Below are 24,003 nucleotides of genomic sequence, written 5' to 3'. Positions count from 1 at the left end.
TGTCTGGGAGTGAATGAGTTAATTATGACGACTGTCGATGCGTGGCTAATGTGTCTTACATACAGGCTTTACTCTGTAAAAACAAAGCATTGTAGAGTGATAAGGGTGTGAAATAAAAACATAATAAAGCTAACTGTCAGTTTTTAGCTCAGTAGTCATTGCTGGATAAAACACCAAGTAGCAATGGTGCCTAATGTGCTCCACTACCGCATGTATCATACATTTATTTTGAACACTGCAAAAACTCAAAATACTATCAGGCCTTACAATTTAGACTAATTTAAAACTTAACTAGAACTTAAAGATAGCTTGACACAAATGTAAATTCAATTGAAACACATGGGGAAAAACACCTAACTTTTAAGTGATGTGTTTAAGCATAATGACATTTTTAGGGTAAGAAGTAAGTTTTTTGAGTGAAAGCCATGAATTTGTTGCCGTTTTTTTTTCCTAGTCACATCTGAGATGCAAATGTTGGCTGTTTTCAACAATGTACTTCGAAAATAAGGACATTGACCGTCTGAAAATGGTTCAATATTAGGTGAAATGTCTTGTTTTCTCATGTGTATTTATAATTGCTCTTTACCTAAAAAAAAGTTGTATCCGATTACTCGATTAATCGATAAACTTTTCAGTCGAATACTCGATTACTGAAATATTCAAAAGCTGCAGCCCTAGTCAAAATACTCAAAAAGATTTATAGACATTAACAGATTTTTACCATGACTTACATGAAACCCAAATATATCTGGATTCCAACACTTTCACTTTTTTATGTTTTCCCAAAAATGTTTTTACAGGACATTACCAATTTACTATTCCCAGGTATTAAATGAATGTATGATCGTAAATTACACACATTTACTGCAATTGTATGTGGATGAGCAGGATCAAGTTCTGAATGACGAATGGTTGATTAGAAAATCAAAATATTTTACCTTGCGTGATGCCGTAATGTCGAAGAACGGCTTATTTCGGACACTGAAGGGCTCCTTCGTTTTGTCGATTTGTCCAGTCTTCATCTTTTCAATTCGTGGAGAAATGATCTCTTTTTCTATGCATAGCAACCGGATATTGAAATCACATTGTCCCACAGCTTGTCCCTGAAACACAAAGTATATTTTACGAAAATAATAATGAGAAAAAAAAATCATGCATTAAAAACTAAGTCACATCAAATTAAAAATAGGAATATCTTGACATGTGCATTAAAGCATGTCAACTACAAACATTAATTTGCTCTTGGTATATTGGAGGGAAATTCATTTAAGGGTTAACTTGACATGAAATCTGTAAAAAAAAAAAAAAAAAAAATAGTGGAATCTAATTTGATTTGTTTCTATGACAACGCATCCCCTGCAGTAAAACTACACATGGCAAAGCACTGGCAACCTGAGCCATCTTTGCCATTTAACTGCTTGTCAGACAGTGCCATTGAAGGCATTTGAGCAGTGTGGATTTAGAACAAAGACAACCACCTCAATGGCAATTACCGTTACATGAGAAGAAATCACAAATACATTGGATAAAAATTTTTTTTTCTTTTTAAAAACAAGCAGGTGAATTTTTTATCCATCTAAAAAAAGCTTTTGACACAATTGATCACACAATTTTTACTTAACAAACTACATCTGTATGGTATCGGGGGGTTGCTGGGGAGTGGCTGAGAAGTTATCTCACAGGAAGGGTACAATATGTAAAAATGGGGAAACGGTCAACGGAATATCTTAGTATCTCTCATGGGGTCCCTCAGGGGTCTGTTTTGGGACCAAAATTATTTAATATTTATATTAAATAATATACAGTGCCCTCCATAATTATTGGCACCCCTGAAAAAGATGAGTTTTTTAGCTTCTAATATATTTTTTATTCAAAAAAATATGGGACCTTAATGGAAAAAAAGAGAAAAATCCAACCTTTAATACAAGTGCATTCATTCAGTGGGGAAAAAATCCCACATAAAAGAAAAAATTATTTGACATCAAATAATGTGTGTCACAATTATTAGCACCCCTGGTGTTAATACTTTGTACAACCCCCTTTTGCCAACAAAACAAGGTCTGGGGACTGAGATGGCCATGGGAGGAGCTTGATTTTGTGTCTGGTGAACCATTTCTGTGTAGATTTGGCCATATGTTTAGGGTCACTGTCTTGCTGAAAGACCCAGTGACGACCCAACTTCAGCTTTCGGGCAGAGGGCAACAGATTTTGATTTAAAATGTCCTGGTTTGATTTAAAATGTCCTGGTATTTCAAAGCATTCATGATGCCATGCACCCTAACAAGGTTCCCAGGGCCTTTGGAAGCGAAACAGCCCCACAGCATCACTGACCCACCCCCGTACTTAACAGTGGGTATGAGGTGCTTTTCAGCATGCGCATCTTTCGTGGCACGCCAGACCCACTTAGAGTGTTTGTTGCTAAAAACCTCAATCTTGGTCTCACACGAAAATACACAGGGTCCCAGGTGCTTTGGTCAGATGAGACCAAGATTGAGCTTACAGAGGCAGTTCTGGATAATAGAGGTGGCCACACAAAATATTGACAGTTCACATGTTGTATGTTAATATTGACAACTTTCACTAAGGGGTGTACTCACTTTTGTTGCCAGGGGTTTAGATATTAATGGCTATATTTTGAGGGGTTTTTTTTAGGAAAAATAAATTAACTCTATTATATAAGCTGCACACAGACTACTTTTTATTGTGTCAAAGTGTCATTTTGTCAGTGTTGCTAGGGGTGTACTCACTTGTGTGATACACTGTACATAGGGTGATGTAGCTGTAATAAGCTACGCATTTTACGTACATGTGCCGTAGCTGAAAGCCACGACTTTAGCCTGACTAATTAAATATTTCAAATAGATCTTTGTTATGGTTCTTCTTGGGCTGGGGGGGAGCAAAAAAAAAAAAAAATCCTCATTTGTAATGCTATGATGCAATTTTGCCGTTGCACGACACGGTGAGGCTGTACGACTCCGATGCAGCCAACCACCACAGCTTCAAACTCATGTATATTGTTAAGCTACTGAATAAGATACAATACATGAAATACATGAATAAGAAAAAATGCCTTAAAATATGTGCATACCACTTCCCTAATACACTTTGTTGCATGTGGCTGTACTATCCTTTCGACCGGATCATTACAATTCCATTTATATGTGCATCTGTCGAGCCGCTGTAAATAATTTAGAGTTGTTTCAATATGCAGCTGCCAATCTAGGAATAGCCATGTACACAGAATTACATCTGGTCTTCCTTCTTTCATAAGCTTCATGCAAAATTCAGATATATAAATGCTGTCACATCTCAGCGAAGACATACTACACCCTAGCAACGTCATATTTTGCGGTCCTCCCCTCAATTCTTGAATTTTCAACCCTCCTATTTACATTTTGCCTTAGCAGTTTGATCCCCTTGTTTCACTCATCTTTCCCCCTCCATCATGTCTTGTGTGTTGCATTCATGAGGTCACATTTTAAATTGCACTACTTAGTAAATGAATGTCTATTTAAAAGTCTGAATTAAAATAAAGCTGCACTGGACTGTTTACAAGGGCTTAGTAGCTGCCAACCGATATCAGGACGCAGCAAGCAAGACTTGGGTGTATTAGTATTCTGCTTTGTACCTGGAGAAAAGGTCAGTACTCAAGAGGTTTTGAGGTAATCATTGAAAAGGGGAGGAGGAAAGCAATGCTGTTTACTGTGCAAGCTGAGGTGGGCAGCCCAAATTTATTTTGAACTAGATGTCATAATTTGATGGGTTGTCTGGTGAGCCTTTCTCATCACTGTTCAATGTTTTATGAAAGAAACATGTTAAAAAAAGACATAAGGTAACACAAGGCTTAAACAAGACACGGTTTGAAAGATTACTGCCTTGATGCTTTTGGCAAATACCTATTTCAACACCAAAACATAATTCATGAAATTTTGTACAAGGACATGTTTTTCCCCATCAAATGTCAACAAAAACATCTAATCTTTCTCCAAGAAAGAGCTGGTATTGTGCCACGCATTCAACACCATCTGTCAGCAGTGTCATAGAGACAGTGCAAGATGTAAGTGTGGATGATTCAGGACGTTTGCTATCCACGCCTTAGCGACACAAAAACGCAGCAGACTGTTCTTCAAACAATGGAAAGAATAAAGATTGCTTTGAATAATTGATAGTTGCAATCTCACAAAAAATGAACAAAGCCCTAAAGCCAATGAATCAAGTTGGGGAAAAAAAAAGACCAAAAAAATCTGTCCCACGCTGTCAAATAGGTTGTGCAGGGAGCTACAACAGCATGAGACTGATCTCATTATTCAAAGTTATCAGTCAGAAAAATAGAATTTACATGACATAAAATATAGCAAGGAGCACATCAAGGAAATCATCTTCAAGTGGAGAAATTATATTACCAAGAACAGGACATCGATCAAAAACTGATGAAATGACAAGAGGGAAAACTGTCCGGAAAGGCTGCCAAGACGTTGACATCAAGATTAAAGGAACTGCAGGAATTTCTGTTCAGTGCTTTATGATAAATGCAACAACAATCCCCCATTCTTCGTGTGGCTGGTTTACCGGATAGGGTTGATCCAAATTCAATCTAAATCAACCAAAAATACCTTCACCAAAGGAAAATTAAGTATTTTCAGTGGCCCAGCAAAGTCAAGACCTGGATTCAAACGAACATCTATAGAATGATTTGAAGAGGGATATGCAAAGTAGACGGTTATGCAATTTGACAGGTTTTGCGAAAAATAGTGGGCAAACATTGACACATCAAGATGTGCCACACTAGACGCCTACGCAAACAGACTGCTGTGCTGAGTGCTGTAATAAAAGCCAATGGAGCTGCAAGTATTAGTTTGATGGCATGTATATTTACACAGCCAGGTGATTCAAAGTTTTAAAAAGTTACCTAAAGATTTGAGATTTTCTTTTTGTTGTGTTAACGTAAGAAACACAACAAAGGGTTTACAAATATTATATAATAATTGTAGTTTGTAGTACGCTTTTACCACTCCAAAAATTAATACTTTTGTTTAACCATCTCTCAAGGACTGAGTGATCTTGCCAAAAATGATATTTTTTCAACTGGTAGTTTGAATGAATCTGTTAATAAATCTATTCGCAACCTTCTAGTCAATGGTAAATTTCTATAAATAGTGATATGGAGAAAACTTATATAGCGCATTTATTTACATGTTTTTGCACTGCCTCTACTACTTTAAATTCGCTCACATTTACCAATTCATGCACACATTTACACACCAATGGCGCTGCGGCCATGCAAAGCGCTGCCGACCACTGGGGGAAATTAGGGTTCAGTGCCTTGCCCAAGTCACAGTGGGCAGTCGTAGTTGGGAATCAAACCGCTTGCCCTTCGCTCCCAGGACAACTCGAGCCACCAACTGTGCCACGGCCGTTTGTAATTTAAGTGTTTTTCAGCTATTAGACTTGTTCTCATTTTGGTTCCTTACAAACTGCTGCATATTTGCACATCTTTGCAAACAATGGATATATTTGAAAGCAACTCCAATCATCTACAAACTCGGAGGTCATCTACCGTTCTTTATAAATTAAATTATAACCTCATCACTTCCTACCTAATGGATATAATGACATCACAACACGGGTTCTTACGCCACACAATGGAAACAGCAGAATCAACAGCAGCAGTCTTATGTTTCAGTTTGTTATGTAAGTCCTATTATGGTTAAAGCCAGCGTACACCAGGAATCTATATATATAACTCACATTAAATCTTAAACAACTGAGTGCTTCTGGAACACAAGCCTTTTTCTAAGACAGGCTGTTGCAACAAGTAAGATCCTGAGAATAAGGTAAGAACAATTCCTTCAGTGGTTTCGTGAAAAACAGTTCCTTTGACTGTCAGGTACATTTTGGGCTGAATGGCTTTTAGCAATAGTGATGAAATCTGTACTCAAACTTGTCAAGAATTCTAATATGAAAATTCTCATAAAGCTGATTGAAATTGGTCAGCAACACATAGCAATAATAGTTTCAAAGCCTTCAGAAAATTGGCTCTACAATGACTATAGCAGTAAAAGCATGATTGCAGTTCATCCTCACTCGGAGAATGGGAAATTAAATTTCTCTATTTGTGGTGCAAAGAAGTTAATAAAAACACAGGCCTATATTTTCAGCACATGTAATTTAAATGCAGTACATATCCAACTCATGTATTGCATTTTGGATTTTAAGTGGACATTCCTCAAAGCAGGCTCAGCTTTTTAATGCTGAAATATACAAATGATGAATATGCCTACATATTTTTGAGATTACTTGGTGTAGAGAGATAAAATTTCAATACCAGTACTATTTTTTTTTTTTTTATTGAGCCATAACTTTGCTTCGGTGTATTTTTTAAAGAGAAATAGGCAATTTCCCACTGTGTAAATTTGAAGGACTGCATAGAAATTGCTGTATACAGTACATGAAAACTGAAAAATCCCATTTACATCAAGCTGAAATAACATCATGGAGAAGTATATCGAAAAATTCTGGCAAGAATAAACAAGATTTCTTTTCATTGAAGTCCGTGAGGAAAAATGACCCTTTGGTAGCGCGAGGACACACACTGACCATTATGTTGCAATCAAAAGACTCCAAGGGCTCTGGTTGCCCTGACTTTGCAAACAACTTGGGTTTTACATTAGGCCATGGACCTAGCAGGTGGTATCATGTTCCTTCTGCTACACTCAGAGGATGGGGGCCCCAGCGCCAAGGGGCAACCCACCACAGATGATCAAGACGGCTAATAATGGCCAACTCAGATCAATATAAAAGCGCTCTAGCGCCAGCTTGGGGGAGTCATGTGGAGCGACTAACCACTGCCAAGCATCTTCCAAAAGACATTCCCATCAGAGCTGTGCCTTCATTGAGCCACTTGCTGAAGTGATCGATGGAGAGATGGGGGAAGTGGACGGGAATGGACGGGAATAACCATCGGAGCAGCCTTCTCCAGTTTCTGTTACTTTAAAGTATTCATCAGATTTCTACAAGGAAGGGAGCAGTGTCTTCCTAAAGGCTGATAATTGTGAACTCATTTGTTTGTGTGCCTGCCTAATTGCAGGTTGCGGATTACAGATAAGTCTGGTGGATGAATTCATTTACAGTTACGGAGGCGTGTTAACAGCCTTGTTATGTCCTCAGCAAGTTCAAGAGTGAAAGTCCAATGTCAAATATGGTGAGAGGAAACAGATGGATGCATCAGTCATAGGTTTTAATTGATAGTTGACCGTGAACGTATATAATTAATGAAGTAAAATACACTGAAGTGGTTAAGACAGAAACCTAGATTTAAAGTTCGCAATAGTTCAAAAGGTTTTATAGTGTGGGACTAGGCATGTGCCGGTATAATATTCTAATAATGATAACCTTAAGCCAAAATATCTCGGTTTCACGGTATTGCAATTACAGCTCTAAAATGTTTTACTTTTAAGTTATCTGGGTTAAAATAAACAAATAATTCCACTGAACAGGATTTTTAGTTTTCAAAACATTAGCAAATTGGACCATAAGTATAATGCTAAAGTAAAATAAATTTACAAAAAAATATTCTAAATAAAATTAAAATAAATGTAGTGCTTTAGGTGAGCCTGAACCAGTACTTCTCAAATAGTGGGGCGGGCCCCCCCAGGGGGGCGCAGAGCGATGCTGGGGGTGGCACATGTGACCTTAGGGAACATACTTTTTGCCGTACTAGAATAAAGTGTAACTGCACATCCACTCAGCGGGGGGCATTGCCACTCTCATTTTCGTGCGTGTGCGCAATATTCTTGAACCAAACAAGTACACACAGCAAAGAGCACTGGAGATATGGAAACCTAAGACAAAGAAATTTGACGAAGCGTATGTAGCTTTTGGCTTTGACTTTTAGTTTAGTGGAAGACGAGGAAAGACCAGTCTTGTAACTATGTCTAAAATTGTTCTCAGCAGAGAGCAGGAATTATTTTTTGCAGAAAATTGCCAACAATCCTCCTGCTTTGTCAGTGTTACATCACTAAACCAGCGAGCACTGTCAGCATCATATAAGGTGGCATACCAAGCTCAGTGCAAAATAACCCCACACCCTAGCAAAGGAGCTAATACTGCCTGCAGCAAAATTAAAAACTGTCCCTCTGTCCAATGACACTGTCGTTTTTGTTCTATTAGTTTTTGTTTTTCCGGTCTAATTGTTTAACATATTGTCATCGTGAGTTAATGTTGCTAATCAACTTGAATTTATTATTAGTTTTATTTTTTTTTAATTATTATTATTATTATAAAAAAATCAGTCAGGAAACTGCAGCTAGTACAGAACGCTGCAGCCAGAGTCCTCACAAATAAAAGGAAATTGGACCACATTACACCGGTTTTGAAATCGTTACACTGGCTTCCAGTGAGTCAAAGGATAGACTATAAAGTACTACTGTTCGTCTACAAAACACTTAATGGCCTTGGACCAAAATACTTGCTTGATTTGTTAGATTCCTATGAAAGATCTAGACCCCTAAGGTCGTCTGGAACCGGTCTCCTTTATGTTCCAAGAACAAGAACCAAGTAGGGTGAGGCAGCATTTAGTTATTATGCTCCTCACCTCTGGAACAAGTTACCTGAAGGTCTGAAGTATGCTCAAACTGTTAGCTCCTTTAAATCAGGGCTAAAAACGTTTTTAACACTGTATATCCATAACTGTCTATATATGTCAATCTATTTGCTTTCAAATCCTCTGGTGCTTATCTCCATTGCTGATTTCAATTATTAGCAGTAGTATTTGTTTTATTTTTTATCCATTTCTTTTTTTATTCTATTTGTGATTAAATGCAATTTTTATGTACAATTTTATTTCCTATTGTGTTGAATTGTAATGCTATGTAAATAAATTTGCCTTGCCTATTATTATTTATTGATTTTAATTTTATTTTTAAGTATCAAATGTATCTTGAGTAGTTTTACAGTATGTATGTTTTTTTTTCCACTTTGTTAGTTGATCTATATTACCTTTTCTTTAATATTAAAAAGAACACAGTGTTATGCAGAGGTGTACTTTTAATAATAAGAATTTTATATACAAATAATACTACAGTATATTTACAGTGGCGGCATAGAGTTGGGAGGGAGGGGGGGCACGAAACTTTTACGTCTTCCAGGAGGGGGGGCATCGCAGAAAATAATTGAGAAGCTAGACCCACAACCACATCTCAACATTATTACCATCAGAACACAGATACTTGAATTATTTTCCATTAAAAAAAACACGCGTGTATGGCTCGTATCATGTTTACATTATACACACTCTCTTTCTCAACACAAATAGTTCCCAGAGAGAGAAAAACATCACTTTTTGCCACCACTAGACACACTAATCACGCTGGAGTTAACTCTTGTAGCTGGTGGGAAACAATCATGACAGTATTTACCAACCTTTAAATATGTATAAATGTGAAATCATATTGGAGATATTGCCTCCTCAGCACCCACCCTCCGCAAACATGCATACATGTCGGTTGGCCCTCCTCTAATCCGCAGCCGTCTAACTTTTCTGTAGCCGAAGTATTCCCATACCAGCGATTTTGTTTCCTTCGATGGGGGAAAAAGTTCAGGATTTTCACCTCCTCCAGCCATTGTGTAGCACAGCTGACTCACTGACACTGAGCAACAATCAGTGGGAGAGGGTTGAGCCTTACAGCTGCAAGCGAGGGATTTCTCCATGCAATTTTGGGACGTAAAAAATAGCTAATACCTTTGGGACAGTATGACGGAAAATTTTTGCGTTTCTGAAACCTTGACATTTTCATACCACGGTGTACCTTGAAATCGGTAATCGGCACATGTTTATGTGGGACATGACAGGATGAGGAGTTGTGAACCAGCAAGCAAGGTGAAGCTTTTTTGAATAATGCAGAGGTTATTTAAATCAAAATTTTTGCCACAAACTGCTAAAGAAAAAAAAAAAGATCCAAAAAAAAAAAAAAAAAAAAAAAAAAAAATGATCGCTTCATTTTTTGTTTGACAATTACCATATATCAATCATTCTTGTCAATGCACTTTCAAGCCATTAAAACACACAAAAATTGCATTATTTGTGATATCTTTAAAAATGACAAAAAATTTTATATTTCATACGAAATTATTTTCCGTATATGAATAAATGTATCTTCCATGGACCTTGGTGCTAAAAGCTTGCAATGATTGATTTGCCTGTCAAATTTTGTAATGTCTCAAGTCTTACAATTGAGGAATGGTTGTTTCTGAAGTTACACAATGCTTCAAAAGTAGGTACTACTTTTACACTTGAGGGATTAACTGATTTATAATATATAATATAGACCTTCCCTATCGGTTTAAATGGCATAGGTGATTGAAGGCCCTGTCTTCTGTTATGGCTCTGATGTAGCTATTTTGTAGGCTCTGCATACAAGTAGCTATTTTAAATTTTTGTCTGAGAATAAAAAGATGACTATTTCTCAAAAAACTACTCACATTGAATTTGATGATGTCGTATATCAGGTAGCGGGGGACAGGCTGACCATTAACCTTGTCAATGATCATCTCCTGCAGAGACAAAGACAAAAGAGTCCAGTGATGAATAGAAGTGTATTGAAAAGCTCTCTGCTGAATACATGTTATATGCACACACTTGATATATAGATTTGAAAGAACATCTGTGCACCATAGACCCCATGGAGCACAGTGAGGGGTATATTCTCTCATGACGATGTGTGCTCAGAGAGGCCAGTGGCAATAAGCGAAATATGGAGCAGGAAATTCTGCCCGTGTGCTTGGTCAGATTGAAGAGGGATGTGAGGTGGAAATAGCACTAAGTATCAATTATGCAAGGCCCCCAAGTTGAGATTCAGGTGAAGCAATGATGGCCATCACAGAGCAGACTGGTGTTCAAAACTCTTACGCAACTGTGCAGTGTCATATGACCAAAGATGAACCTGCTGGATTTGCAGCCTTAGCCAGGACTTGTTCCGTGCTCATAAAATATTAACGCTTCTAACTTTTTACTCAAGTTTCTGAGATCAAAGTAAAAAGGTAACAGGTACAAAAAAAATATGTGCTCAACTTCTAGCGAATGGATTTAATGGAGTAAAAGAGGCATCTATTTTGACCAGTCAAATTTCTGGCCATTATAAATAATGTAGGCAAAGCCTCAGATGCATAATTGTATGGCAGACATACAGAATTTGGTTTTATCAATACATTTCTGTGGGGGGAAAATAAATACAAGATACATCTCACAGCGGGCTACATAGGACAAATTAAGCCCTTAGAAAACATTTGTCCCCCTTCCTTTGCAAGAAATACACTAAATCAATTGAATTTTCTGTGTATATAGCAGACTTTAAAATAAATAAACAAATAAATAAATACTGGTTTTCAGACTACAAATGTGGACCAAAATGTTGCTACCCCTCTGTAGATGAAAAATAAACTCACAATACCATAGTTATGGCAAAATGACTTTCCTGTATTACAATTCTGTCAACAAATACAGTGATCCCACGCTACTTTACACTTCAAACCTCGTGCCCTCAGTCCATCGCGGATTTTTTTCCAGTTAAAAAAAAAAAATACAGATGAGCTGTCCCGATCTGATCACAAGTCTCACTCTCCCTCCCTCTGTTTTTCTTGGTCTGCACTGGAGTAGCTTATTAAAGTTAACGATGATTGACAGACGTTCAGGTTTGATCTTGCCAGAGATGCATGGAAGCCGAAACTTCAACGCGCCGCATGCGTCAGTCACCGTTTAGCTTGTTAAACAGTTGCTGTGGCAAATCATTGTGACTAAGTGAGCGGCTTGAATGGATTTCAGTGGGCTCACTCAATGAAGGATTTAATAAAGACAAGCATTTTTCTACTTTAATTATGTTTAAAAATAATTCGGTGGGACAGTAACATGTTTAAAAATGATCATAAATATCACATTTGAAGTGCTTAAAAACCATTTATCAAAAATTATATATAAGTTTTTCTTAATTATACTTTGGTTAAAAAAAAAGGGGGGGGGGGGGAAACATTTCTTTTCTGCATCTCTTTCCAATGCTGAATCTGAAAACACAAGAAGAGAAGATTTTTTTAGGCGGGTTGGGACGTGCTACTTCGCGGTTTTTCACTTATTGCGGCGGGTTCTGGTTCCTATTAACTGCGAAAAAGGAGGGATCACTGTAGTTCTTTTATCAGGACTCTTTGAACTAATTGAATGTTTTAATCTAAGCTTTTTATTTATTTTTATTTTTATTTTTTTTTAAGTAGTTCTGTTTGTGTCTATTCTGTTGGGAAAATCCATGACCTGCAATAGCGACCAAGCTTTCCTACACTGGGAAGCACATTTTGTTAAAATACCATAATACACTTGAAATGTCTTTGCAACCAGCACATGTTCAAGACAGCCTGTGGCGGATTGAGCAAAATGACCCCAGAAAATAAGGGTGTCTTGCTGTTTGGGGGGTGAGAATAGTGTACAATTTTTTATTGTACTTGAGGCAAAGGGAAAATGTTGTTCGTGTGAAGAAGTCTGCTTCTATAATCACGTCATTAAACATATAAAAAATTATTTGTAATAGCCATCTGTTTTGGGTAAGGGGATTGTACGCCTCATCCGGTAACTGGTTGGCAGCAGAGAGGCGAATAAATGGCAGACATGATTTGTGGGTGAGGCTGGAAAGTGAGAAATGATGCAAATGCAGGATAGTGCCATCACTAAGCATCTGGTGCAGTGAACCATCAACCGGCAGACAGCATTGGATGAATACATTAGTGTGACCAATGGAAGCTGCCATCATGTTACAATCTAGCTACGAAATTGGAGTGAGATAGGTGAAGGTAAACAAAGACCATTGCCTGTAGGCTGAAGGTGAAACCTATCAGAGAACACAGCAGAACCTAACAAAGCGCACAAAAATAGAAAAAAACCCAAATATTTTCTCAGGAAACTAAGAGCCAGAAGCATAAACAGATACAAATACACAAGAGTAAAACAAGTTGAAATAGCAATCTTAACACACAACCACACTTGGGCTTCAGGGACATAACAGAATTATAGCTTCAGGGACATAACAGAATTATAGGAATTTTAACAGAAAAAATCATTAGTTATGTTTTTCTACACAGTGTAGAGGATTGTACATATTTTTAAGATGACACTACAACTTGAAAGAAACTGATCATTTTGGCGAAACGTAAAAGTAAAGGGATGTCCCGAGCCGATCACATGATCGGAACGTGGGCTGTTCGTGCCATTTTTCAGAGGATCGTAATCGGGTGTAGAAGGATCGGATTTTTAATTAAAAAAAAAAAAAAAAAAAAGTTATGCTCAAATTAAAAAATAATAATAATAAAAAAAATGTTCAGTGTCGGATTTGCACTCGATATCGGCAGATTCTCAAAATCAAGTGACTCGGACTCTGGTGCAAAAATATGCCATCGGAAATGGTAGGGAAGAAACTACTCAGTTTCTTGATAAACCATAACTGCACACAAGCAGAATTTTTCTTAGTTTTTTGCAAAAGTAACAAACAATTTTTTTCACTTTTGCCTTCTGTAGAGGAAAATTTATCCGTGTTAAAGTGATCCTCGATTTTAAAGACATGTAGGCTCTAATAAATCACAATTGTTCTCTTGTATTAAAATATGTCGTTAGAAACACATAAAATGTTAAATCAATGGAAATATTTTATAATATTTAGTGCATATTTTGACCGATAGTTGGCGCCATGTTCTGCGGGCGCGGAGTGATGACGTAGATGATATTTTTCCAATCGTGTAGCGTGTGTACAACAACTGTGTATTACTGGCTTAACTCGCGAAGTAAAATGCCACGATGTGCTGCTTATGGATGCAATTTCGAGTCAAATGGAAACAAGGAGAGTGATGCGAGTCTCCACAAATTTCCTGTTGACAAGAAGAGGAGAAAGGTTTGGGAAAATGCCTGTAGACAAGCAAATCTTCCCAAACAACCAAGGCTTTGTTGTCGCCATTTTTCTCCTACCGCGTTTGAGGATTTTAGTAGATGACAACTAATGAAAGATCTCACCGGAGCGGCTAGATATAAGCGCAGACTAAAACCAAATGCTGTTGCAACTATTTTCCCGCACAAGAAGCCTCTCAGCCTGCTCGGATATCGAGTGAAATGCGCGCAATGAAGCGAGACGGACGAGACACTCTGGCCGCCCTCTCAAGCACCCAAGCCGCTCCTGTCGCTACAGCGCGAGGCGAACCTTCGGGCGTACCGCTAGTCACAGAGGAAGCTAATAATTCACCTCTACTGTCAGTTCATCAGGCAGTGTGTGTTCAGTATTCAGCTAATATGAGTGATGCTGCCACTCAAACTGATCAAAGCACGTCCAATGCAATTCATTCAATGCAACACAAATGTCCCAACCCCATTGATAAAGCAATAAATTCTCATCGCCGGAATGGCATACATGTGAAGTCAAAATCCATTTTAGGGGACTCCCTCTGAAAGCTCATCGCGAGAATGGCAAGAGTGCCAAACAGTAATCAGAGAAAAGGGTGGCTACTTTGAAGATACTAGAATATCACACGTTTTTAGTTATTTCACCTTTTTTCTAAGTACACAATACACACGTGTGCATTTGTAGCAAGTTATAACAGAATTCACCGGCGGAAATTATGTTGGCACGTTGTGTGGTTGGGGGGGGGGGGGGTACTTTGTGAAGGGAACAGCTGGAAATAACTGTTACCTTCCGCGGGTCGCATGCCAGACAGACATTGCTATTTCTTGCAGCCTAAATGTCAATAAAACAACGCGGATTAGCTCCGTGGTTTGATACTCCGCATCCTTCCCTAGCTCGCCACACATTCATAGTTTTATTGCCTTCAGTGAGAGTTTATAATGTCAATGGTCAAGAAAATAAAAAGGAACGAATGCCAATGTGTTTTGGCCTGTACTGTATGTAAAGCATACGACAGCTCTGGATGCTAACAATCTACACAATTATATTGGAATGAGTTTGATGACGCAATAACTCACCTTGAAGATCTGCTGACAAAAACCTGAGTTCTCGACAACATACGCTCTCTCGCTCCGTTGTCATCGAGATGCACTTGCCGCAACTACACCAGAAGTTTAGCCCAACTCTTGCCTCATCAGGTATTTCTTGCTCTGCATTTCGCCTTTGCTGCTCGTCTTGTGAACGACCGACAGTGCTGTCCTGCTCTTCACTTTTCCGCTCTGGTTCAAATTGGAAGGGACGAACTGACGAGATGTTGCTAATGAATGACACGCTGAAGTCCGGCAGCGGGATTTGTGACGTCACAGCACTGCGACGTCAACAACCATGGCGAACAATCAGTTAAAATAATTTTACAAATTTTATTAAAACGAAAACATTAAGAGGGATTTAATGTCAAATTATTATAACTCATACTAAGATGTATCTTTTAAGAATTACTTGTCTTAAAACTAGAGGATCACTTTAAAGCAAACTGTTGACACCAGTCATTTGGAATTGGTTCGGGTTTATAGTGTCAGACAATGACCAAAAGACTACCTTGAAAATCATGTTTTTAAACTGATTTGTTGCAACTACAGATGGTAGCACAACCAAATGTCAGAATTTCAAATGGCTGGACACAGCAGTACATGTTGTTCTATAAGCAACCTTGGTTTAACTCGGAAGAAAAAGTGCTGCTATCAAACAGATGACATTGGTGGAACCATTTTAAATTTGTTTTGCCTTTGAAAAAACAGCCTGGTGAAGGCAAGCACTGAGTTGAACTTGCTGTAAATTGCCAAATATATATCAGTTTATGCATTATTTGTTGTAGCAGCATGAAGTACATCGGCTGAGTAATAGAGGCGAAAGGCACTCCGCTATAGCACCTTTCCAACATAACCTTGAGTGAACCATTATACTCTATTAAACATTTACACAGGCTCAGCAGAATTCTTAATAATTAAATATGAAAAAATAATTACTTGATTTGTCACGCTCAAGCCTACCAGCAATCAGTACTAAACAGTTTTGTAGAAAAGCTTGGCACTGTAAGATGAGTTCAAGACACAGTTTCAGCCTAAGAGAACTCATTGCCAAGTATTACAACACAACGCGCAGCGAAACGAAAAACGGAATCAATGGCAGAAAAACTGTCAAATCTTCCATTAGCTATTTCCTCAGGACATGGGAGGAGGATTTTCATGTCAGGATGATTTTTATGTCAGCAGTATATGTGAGAGGCTGAACTGTCAGACTGCAACAACTTTGGCCTGGGGTTTTGGAAACTCTCATCAATTATCCGCAAGACTGAACAGAAGCATAGGAAGGGATGGTTATGAAGGGTAGTGATGCTGTTCCTGTCCACACAGGAACTGTTAGGATTTTCTGAAGGGGCATTGAAACTGTGTGAAATAAATAATGACAAGGTCAGAAAATATGATGAGAAAGAAAACTTACCCCATCCAAAAGAGTATTTGATAGATGGATGCGTGGATCCTTCCGGAAAGGAAACTCTAAATTGGCTACATGGAAGATTGTATTGTCTCTGTCAATCATAAATACTTCATTTTTTCCATTGATCACCATCATGTACCTGTTGGGAAGAGAGTGAACACATAGTACTTGGCTGTATTGTATGGAACAGTCACGCATCTTTTGTATGATATGCTGCTTGCAAGTGATAGCACATTTTCTTGGGGAAATGTGATCCTTTGATTAACACCATTGACACAGAGTGTGATGCACACCGATTTGATTTTACTACGAAATTCATCTACCACTTGTACCCTGCACTGGCTGTTACTGTGACTATAAATACAGTACATAGAAGTGCCACAACAACCAAACATAATACTATTTACCTGATAATTATGAAACATTTTCCTGGATAACCACTACAGTTACAGATCTATAGATTATATTGCAGACTATCTGCAAACTTAATAGTAAGGAATATTCCAGTACAAAAATGGATTTCAAATGTGGTAAGCAACAATCTGCAAAGTTACATTTTGCCATTTGATCACATTTGTTATTTTACAGCTTTATTACAATAAATAAATCCAATTCCCTATGAAAACAATGTGCTAATATCGTAATTTCCCGTAATTTCCCGAATATAACACACACTTTTTTTCCCCAAAATCAACTTGTAAAATCATGGGTGCGCATCATACACGGGTACAGGGATGGAGACACAATGTACAGTTGTGGTCAAAAGTTTACATACACTTGTGAAGAACAATGTCATGGCTCTCTTGAGTTTCCAGTTATTTCTACAACTCTGATTTTTCTCCGATAGAGTGATTGGAAGATACTTCTTTGTCACAAAAAACATTCATGAAGTTTGGTTCTTTTATGACTTTATTATGGGTTAACAGAAAAAGTGATCAAATCTGCTGGGTCAAAAATATACATACATATATCTGAAAAAGCTAATCATTGCCTTGAACAAGTCAGGAAAGTCACTTGGAGCCATTTCAAAGCAGCTGCAGGTCCCAAGAGCAACAGTGCAAACAATTGTTTGTAAGTATAAAGTGCATGGCACTGTTTTGTCACTGCCACGATCAGGAAGAAAACACAAGCTATCACCTGCTGCTGAGAGAAAATTGGTCAGGAGGGTGAAGATTCAACCGAGAATCACCAAAAAGCAGATCTGCCAAGAATTAGAAGCTGCTGGAACACATGTGTCAGTGTCCACAGTCAAGCGTGTTTTGCATCTCCATGGACTGAGAGGCTGCCATGCAAGAAGGAAGCCCTTGCTCCAAAAGCAGCACCTTAAGGCTCGACTGAAGTTTGCTGCTGATCACATGGACAAAGATAAGACCTTCTGGAGGAAAGTTCTGTGGTCAGACGAAACAAAAATCGAGCTGTTTGGCCACGATGCCCAGCAATATGTTTGGAGGAGAAAAGGTGAGGCCTTTAACCCCAAGTACACCATGCCTACCGTCAAGCACGGTGGTGGTAGTATTATGCTGTGGGGCTGTTTTGCTGCCAATGGAACTGGTGCTTTACAGAGAGTAAATGGGATAATGAAGAAGGACGATTACCTTCAAATTCTTCAAGATAACCTAACGTCATCAGCCCGAAGATTGGGTCATGGGCGCAGTTGGGTGTTCCAACAGGACAATGACCCCAAACACACATCAAAAGTGGTAATGGAATGGCTAAATCAGGCTAGAATTAAGGTTTTCGAATGGCCTTCCCAAAGTCCTGACTTAAACCCCATTGAGAACTTGTGGACAATGCTGAAGAAACAAGTCCATGTCAGAAAGCCATCAAATTTAACTGAACTGCACCAATTCTGTCAAGAGGAGTGGTCAAAGATTCAACCAGAAGCTTGCCAGAAGCTTGTGGATGGCTACCAAAAGCGCCTAATTGAAGTGAAAATGGCAAAGGGACATGTTACCAAATATTAGTGCTGCTGTATGTATATTTTTTGACCCAGCAGATTTGATCACTTTTTTCTCTTCACCCATAATAAAGTCATAAAAGAACAAAACTTCATTAATGTTTTTTGTGACAAAGAAGTATCTGATCCAATCACTCTATCAGAGAAAAATCAGAGTTGTAGAAATAACTGGAAACTCAAGAGAGCCATGACATTATGTTCTTCACAAGTGTATGTAAACTTTTGACCACAACTGTATATATGCATATAAAGACAGATTTTTTTTTTTTTTTAAATTATTGACACGGCCATGTTGTGTTGAAGAAAACGTTTGCGGCGATCCGTTGCTGACCATTACTGTACATGACGTCACCATTTTGTTTCTGTAATACTTCACTCTTGATTGGTCGAATTATTTTATCTGTTAAATTCTGCTTTTTCACTCTTCATAAAGCACAGAATTTAGTTTCTTGAACTCATTTGAGTCAACGTTAATTGCAACTCGGCAATTCCGACCATAACAAATGTAACAAAACACAGACTTCCTGTGTCCGTCAACTATATCTGTCCCTCGGGAAACTCAAACCCAAATAACAATAGTTCCTATTGTCACAGTCTACAGCAGGGGTGCTCAAAGTTTTTTGCTCCAAGATCTACTTTTAAATGAGACAACCTCCCGCGATCTACCTTAAGAGCAACATACGGCGTTATGTTGCTCACAAAACACAAATAACTGTGTACGTTTAAAAAAATATAAATAAAAAATGGACGGTAAATTATGTTTGCTCACAAAACATAATTAACTATGTACATTTAAAAAAAAAAAAAAAAAAAAAAAATTTTTTTATTTTTTTTTTTTGATGCTGCGAGCTACCCACACTAGCGTTGCGATCGACTGGTCGATCGCGATCGACGTAATGGCCACCCCTGGTCTACAGCGATGCGCTCTTTCCGATTTCCGACTTCAGTCCTCACTTTTATTATACCGTATCAATTCGAGGAAGAATCATTTATTACTCATGATGAAACGAGCAACTTATACAGCAGCCTTTAAAAGAAAAGTCATATCTGTTTTGTTTTCTCCAGGATTCTGTTAAGTTGGAGAAGTTGTAAAATCATATTATTATCGAACATATTTTCAGTTTACGGTAATGTTTTGAACTACCAATGTACCATGTTTGTGCTGTGTTTCACCAGTCAGTAAAATGACATTTCTGTATCTGTACACGAGCGGTTTTCTTGTATTCTTCTTTTTATTGGTGCTAAAATTAGGGTGCGCGTTATACACAGGTACAATAATATTCCCTAGATTTTACAAATAAATTTGGAGTGCGCGTTATACACGGGTGCGCCTTATATTTGGGAAATTACGGTATACAGTGCTGGCCAAAAGTATTGGCACCCCTGCAATTCTGTCAGAAAATGCTCAATTTCTCCCAGAAACTGATTGCAATTACAAATGCTTTGGTAGTATTATCTTCATTTATTTTGCTTGCAATGAAAAAACACAAAAGAGAATGAAAAAATTTTTTTAAATCATTATCATTTTACACAAAACTCCAAAAATGGGCCGGACATAGTATTGGCACCCTAAGCCTAATAGTTGGCAGCACAACCTTTAGACAAAATAACTGCGAACAACCGCTTCCGGTATCCATCAATGGGTTTCTGACAATGCTGTGCTGGAATTTTAGACCATTCTTCTTTGGCCAACTGCTCCAGGTCTCTGAGATTTGAAGGGTGCCTTCTCCAAACTGCCATTTTCAGATCTCTTAACCGGTGTTCTATGGAATTCAGGTCTTGACTCATTGCTGGCCACTTTAGAAGTCAGTCTCCAGTGCTTTTCCCTCAAACCATTTTCTAGTGCTTTTTGAAGTGTGTTTTGGGTCATTGTTGCTGGAAAAACCATGACCTCTGAGGGAGACCCAGCTTTCTCACACTGGGCCCTAAATTATGCTGCAAAATTTGCTGGTAGTCTTCAGACTTCATAATGTCATGCACACGGTCAATCAGTCCAGTGCAAAAGGAAGCAAAGCAACCCCAAAACATCAGGGATCCTCTGCCATGTTTGACTGTGGGGACTGTGTTCTTTTCTTTAGAGGCCTCGTTTTTTTTTTCTTCCTGTAAACTCCCAAAAAGGTTTACTTTTGTCTCTTCTGACCAGAGAACATTCTTGCTAAATGTTTTTGGCTTTCTCAGATAAGCTTTGGCAAACTCCAGCCTGGCTTTTTTACGTCTCTGGGTCAGAAGTGGGGTGTTCCTGGGTATCCTATCATGGAGTCCCCTTCCATTCAGACGCCGACGGATAGTACAGGTTGACACTGTTGTACCCTCAGACTGCAGGACAGCTTGAACTTGTTGGTCGAGGTTCTTTATCCACCATCTGCACAATCTTTCGTTGAAATCTCTCGTCAATTTTTCTTTTCCGTCCACATCTAGGGAGGTTAGCCACAGTGCCATGGACTTTATACTTATTGATGACACTGTAAACAGTAGACACAAGAACATTCAGGTCTTTGGAGATGGACTCATAGCCTTGAGATTGCCCATGCTTCCTCACAATTTTGCTTCTCAAGTCCGCAGACAGTTCTTTGGTCTTCTTTCTTTTCTCCATGCTCAATGTGGTACACACAAGGACACAGGACAGCGGTTGAGTCAACTTTAATCAATTTTAACTGGCTTGTGTGATTTAGTTATTGCCACCATCTGTTATGTGCCACAGGTAAGTAACAGGTGCTGTTAATTAGACAAAATAGAGAAGCATCACATGATTTTTCAAAGGGTACCAATGCTTTTGTCCAGCCCATTTTTGGAGTTTTGTGTAAAATGATGGGAATGGGAAAATAAATTCCCATTCTCTTTTGTGTTTTTTTCATTGCAAGCAAAATGAATGAAGATATTACTACCTAAGCATTTGTAATTGCAATCATTTTCTGGGAGAAATTGAGCATTATCTGACAGAATTGTGCCAATACTTTTAGCTAGCACTGTATGTTTTGCAGATAACAAAGGCTTCAATTTCAGAAAATATCATTTCAGACCTTGAGGATTCATCAATACCCTGTATTAATTGATTTGCAATATAGCTATGGAAGAATATCTATATTGAGAGACTAGTGTTTGCATGACATGAAAGTAAGATGACTACAAAAATAGGATCTTAACATTTGCCTCGAATATTTGAAAGACATAGCACAAATAGTTATATAGCAGTAATTTCTCTACTCAAATGTCAATCTGTCACGAAAAGAAGAACATGTGAAAAATAAGAAATAATTACTTTTATTAGTTCAACACAAGTAAACTAATGACATCAATTAAAGCCTTATTCCAATCAGGTAGGACAGCAACCTCATGTTCTGGTTGGTTTAATGAAATGGAAGCAGCTTCGAAATAGAACACGACTATAATTAATTTGATCAGTTATGTAAATAAAACATTTCTTTATGCATATTACTGTTTCTGACATTTTCACTCGTGAGTGTACCAAACCTTGTTTCTGTAAATTATCATTTATGACATTCTGACAGGCAGGTCCATAACAGGAGTTTATCTGTATCTTTTAATGGGCAAATTGGTCCACTCACATTGCGACATACAAAAAGGTGAAGGCAACGACAAGAAAAGAAAGCTTTCATCGTGTCTGATGAAAGCAAAAATCTCATTCCTTCAGCTCAGAGTCTGCTGCTATCAAAATAAGTTTTTGTTGGACAAGGACATTTTACCCAACTCTACCTACAGTGGGGCAAATAAGTATTTAGTCAACCACTCATTGTGCAAGTTCTCCCACTTGAAAATATTAGAGAGGCCTGTAATTGTCAACATGGGTAAACCTCAGCCATGAGAGACAGAATGTGGAGAAAAAAAAAACAGAAAACCACATTGTTTGATGTTTAAAGAAATTATTTGCAAATCATGGTGGAAAATAAGTATTTGGTCAATACCAAAAGTTCATCTCAATACTTTGTTGTGTACCCTTTGTTGGCAATAACGGAGGCCAAACGTTTTCTGTAACTCTTCACAAGCTTTTCATACACTGTTGCTGGTATTTTGGCCCATTCCTCCATGCAGATCTCCTCTAGAGCAGTGATGTTTTGGGGCTGTCGTTGGGCAACACGAACTTTCAACTACTTCCGCAGATTTTCCATGGGGTTGAGATCTGGAGACTGGCTAGGCCACTCCAGGACCTTGAAATGCTTCGTACAAAGCCACTCCTTTGTTGCCCTGGCTGTGTGTTTGGGATCATTGTCATGCTGAAAGACCCAGCCACGTCTTTATCTTCAATGCCCTTGCTGATGGAAGGAGATTTTCACTCAAAATCTCTCGATACATGGCCCCATTCATTCTTTCCTTTACACAGATGAGTCGTCCTGGTCCCTTTGCAGAAAAACAGCCCCAAAGCATGATGTGTCCACCCCCATGTTTCACAGTGGGTATGATGTTCTTTGGATGCAATTCAGTATTATTTCTCCTCCAAACACGAGAACCTGTGTTTCTACCAAAAAGTTCTATTTTGGTTTCATCTGACCATAACACATTCTCCCAGTCCACTTCTGGATCATCCAAATGCTCTCTAGCGAACCGCAGACGGGCCTGGATGTGTACTGCCTTCAGCAGGGAGGCATGTATGGCAGTGCAGGATTTGAGTCCCTGGCAGCGCAATGTGTTACTGATAGTAGCCTTTGTTACTGTGGTCCCAGCTCTCTGTAGGTCATTCACTAGGTCCCCCCCATGAGGTTCTGGGATTTTTGCCCACCGTTCTTGTAATCATTTTGACGCCACGGGGTGAGATCTTGCATGGAACCCCAGATCGAGGGAGATTATGAGTGTTCTTGTATGTCTTCCATTTTCTAATAATTGCTCCCACAGTTGATTTCTTTACAACAAGCATTTTACCTATTGCAGATTCAGTCTTCCCAGCCTGGTACAGGTCTACAATTTTGTCTCTGGTGTCCTTCGACAGCTGTTTGGTCTTGGCCATAGTGGAATTTGGAGTGTGACTGACTCTTTAGTCTTGGCTATAGTGGAGTTTGGAGTGTGACTGACAGAGGTTGTGGAGGGGTCTCTTTTATACCGATAATGAGTTAAAACAGGTGCCATTAATACAGGTAACGAGTGGAGCCTCGTTAGACCTCGTGAGAAGAAGTTAGACCTCTTTGACAGCCAGAAATCTTGCTTGTTTGTAGGTGACCAAATACTTATTTTCCACTCTAATTTGGAAATAAATTCTTTAAAAATCAAAAGAATGTGATTTTCTGTTTTTTTCCCACATTCTGTCTCTCATGGTTGAGGTTTACCCATGTTGACAATTACAGGCCTCTCTAATCTTTTCAAGTAGGAGAACTTGGCACAATTGGTGGTTGACTAAATACTTATTTGCCCCACTGTATGTCAGATTATGTGTACCTGAAAAATACAAATATAATGTGAAATGAAATGTAAAAACTTGACAGGCTACCAACTACTAAACTCAAACTCTACTAATACTAAACCAAAACTCAAGGACACAAACAACAGGATTCATCTCCGACAGATTACTTTTCTGATGTTCAAATGACTAAATGTGGCAGGACTAATACTTAAAATTACTTTCTATTCCAGTTGTTACCTCCACCAATTAAAGCAACACTAGGTAATTTTTCAACCTTT

General features: G+C 38.4%; 1 protein-coding gene across 2 annotated transcripts in view; it reads right to left on the bottom strand.

Annotated features, from left to right (window-relative positions):
- The window catches only part of rngtt (RNA guanylyltransferase and 5'-phosphatase), a 137,024-nt gene that overhangs the window by 83,359 nt on the left and 29,662 nt on the right, over positions 1-24,003 (bottom strand). For both annotated transcript variants that reach the window (XM_057822367.1, XM_057822368.1), the window contains exons 9-11: positions 16,422-16,557; positions 10,480-10,551; positions 939-1,103 (exon numbers count right to left, since the gene is read on the bottom strand). In XM_057822367.1, the coding sequence (XP_057678350.1) occupies positions 939-1,103; positions 10,480-10,551; positions 16,422-16,557 (373 nt within the window). The remainder of the gene's footprint in view (positions 1-938; positions 1,104-10,479; positions 10,552-16,421; positions 16,558-24,003) is intronic.

Source organism: Corythoichthys intestinalis, chromosome 19 (assembly GCF_030265065.1).
Source record: "Corythoichthys intestinalis isolate RoL2023-P3 chromosome 19, ASM3026506v1, whole genome shotgun sequence".
In the NCBI taxonomy this organism is placed as follows: domain Eukaryota; kingdom Metazoa; phylum Chordata; class Actinopteri; order Syngnathiformes; family Syngnathidae; genus Corythoichthys; species Corythoichthys intestinalis.
This window is presented reverse-complemented; position numbering and strand designations above follow the sequence as displayed.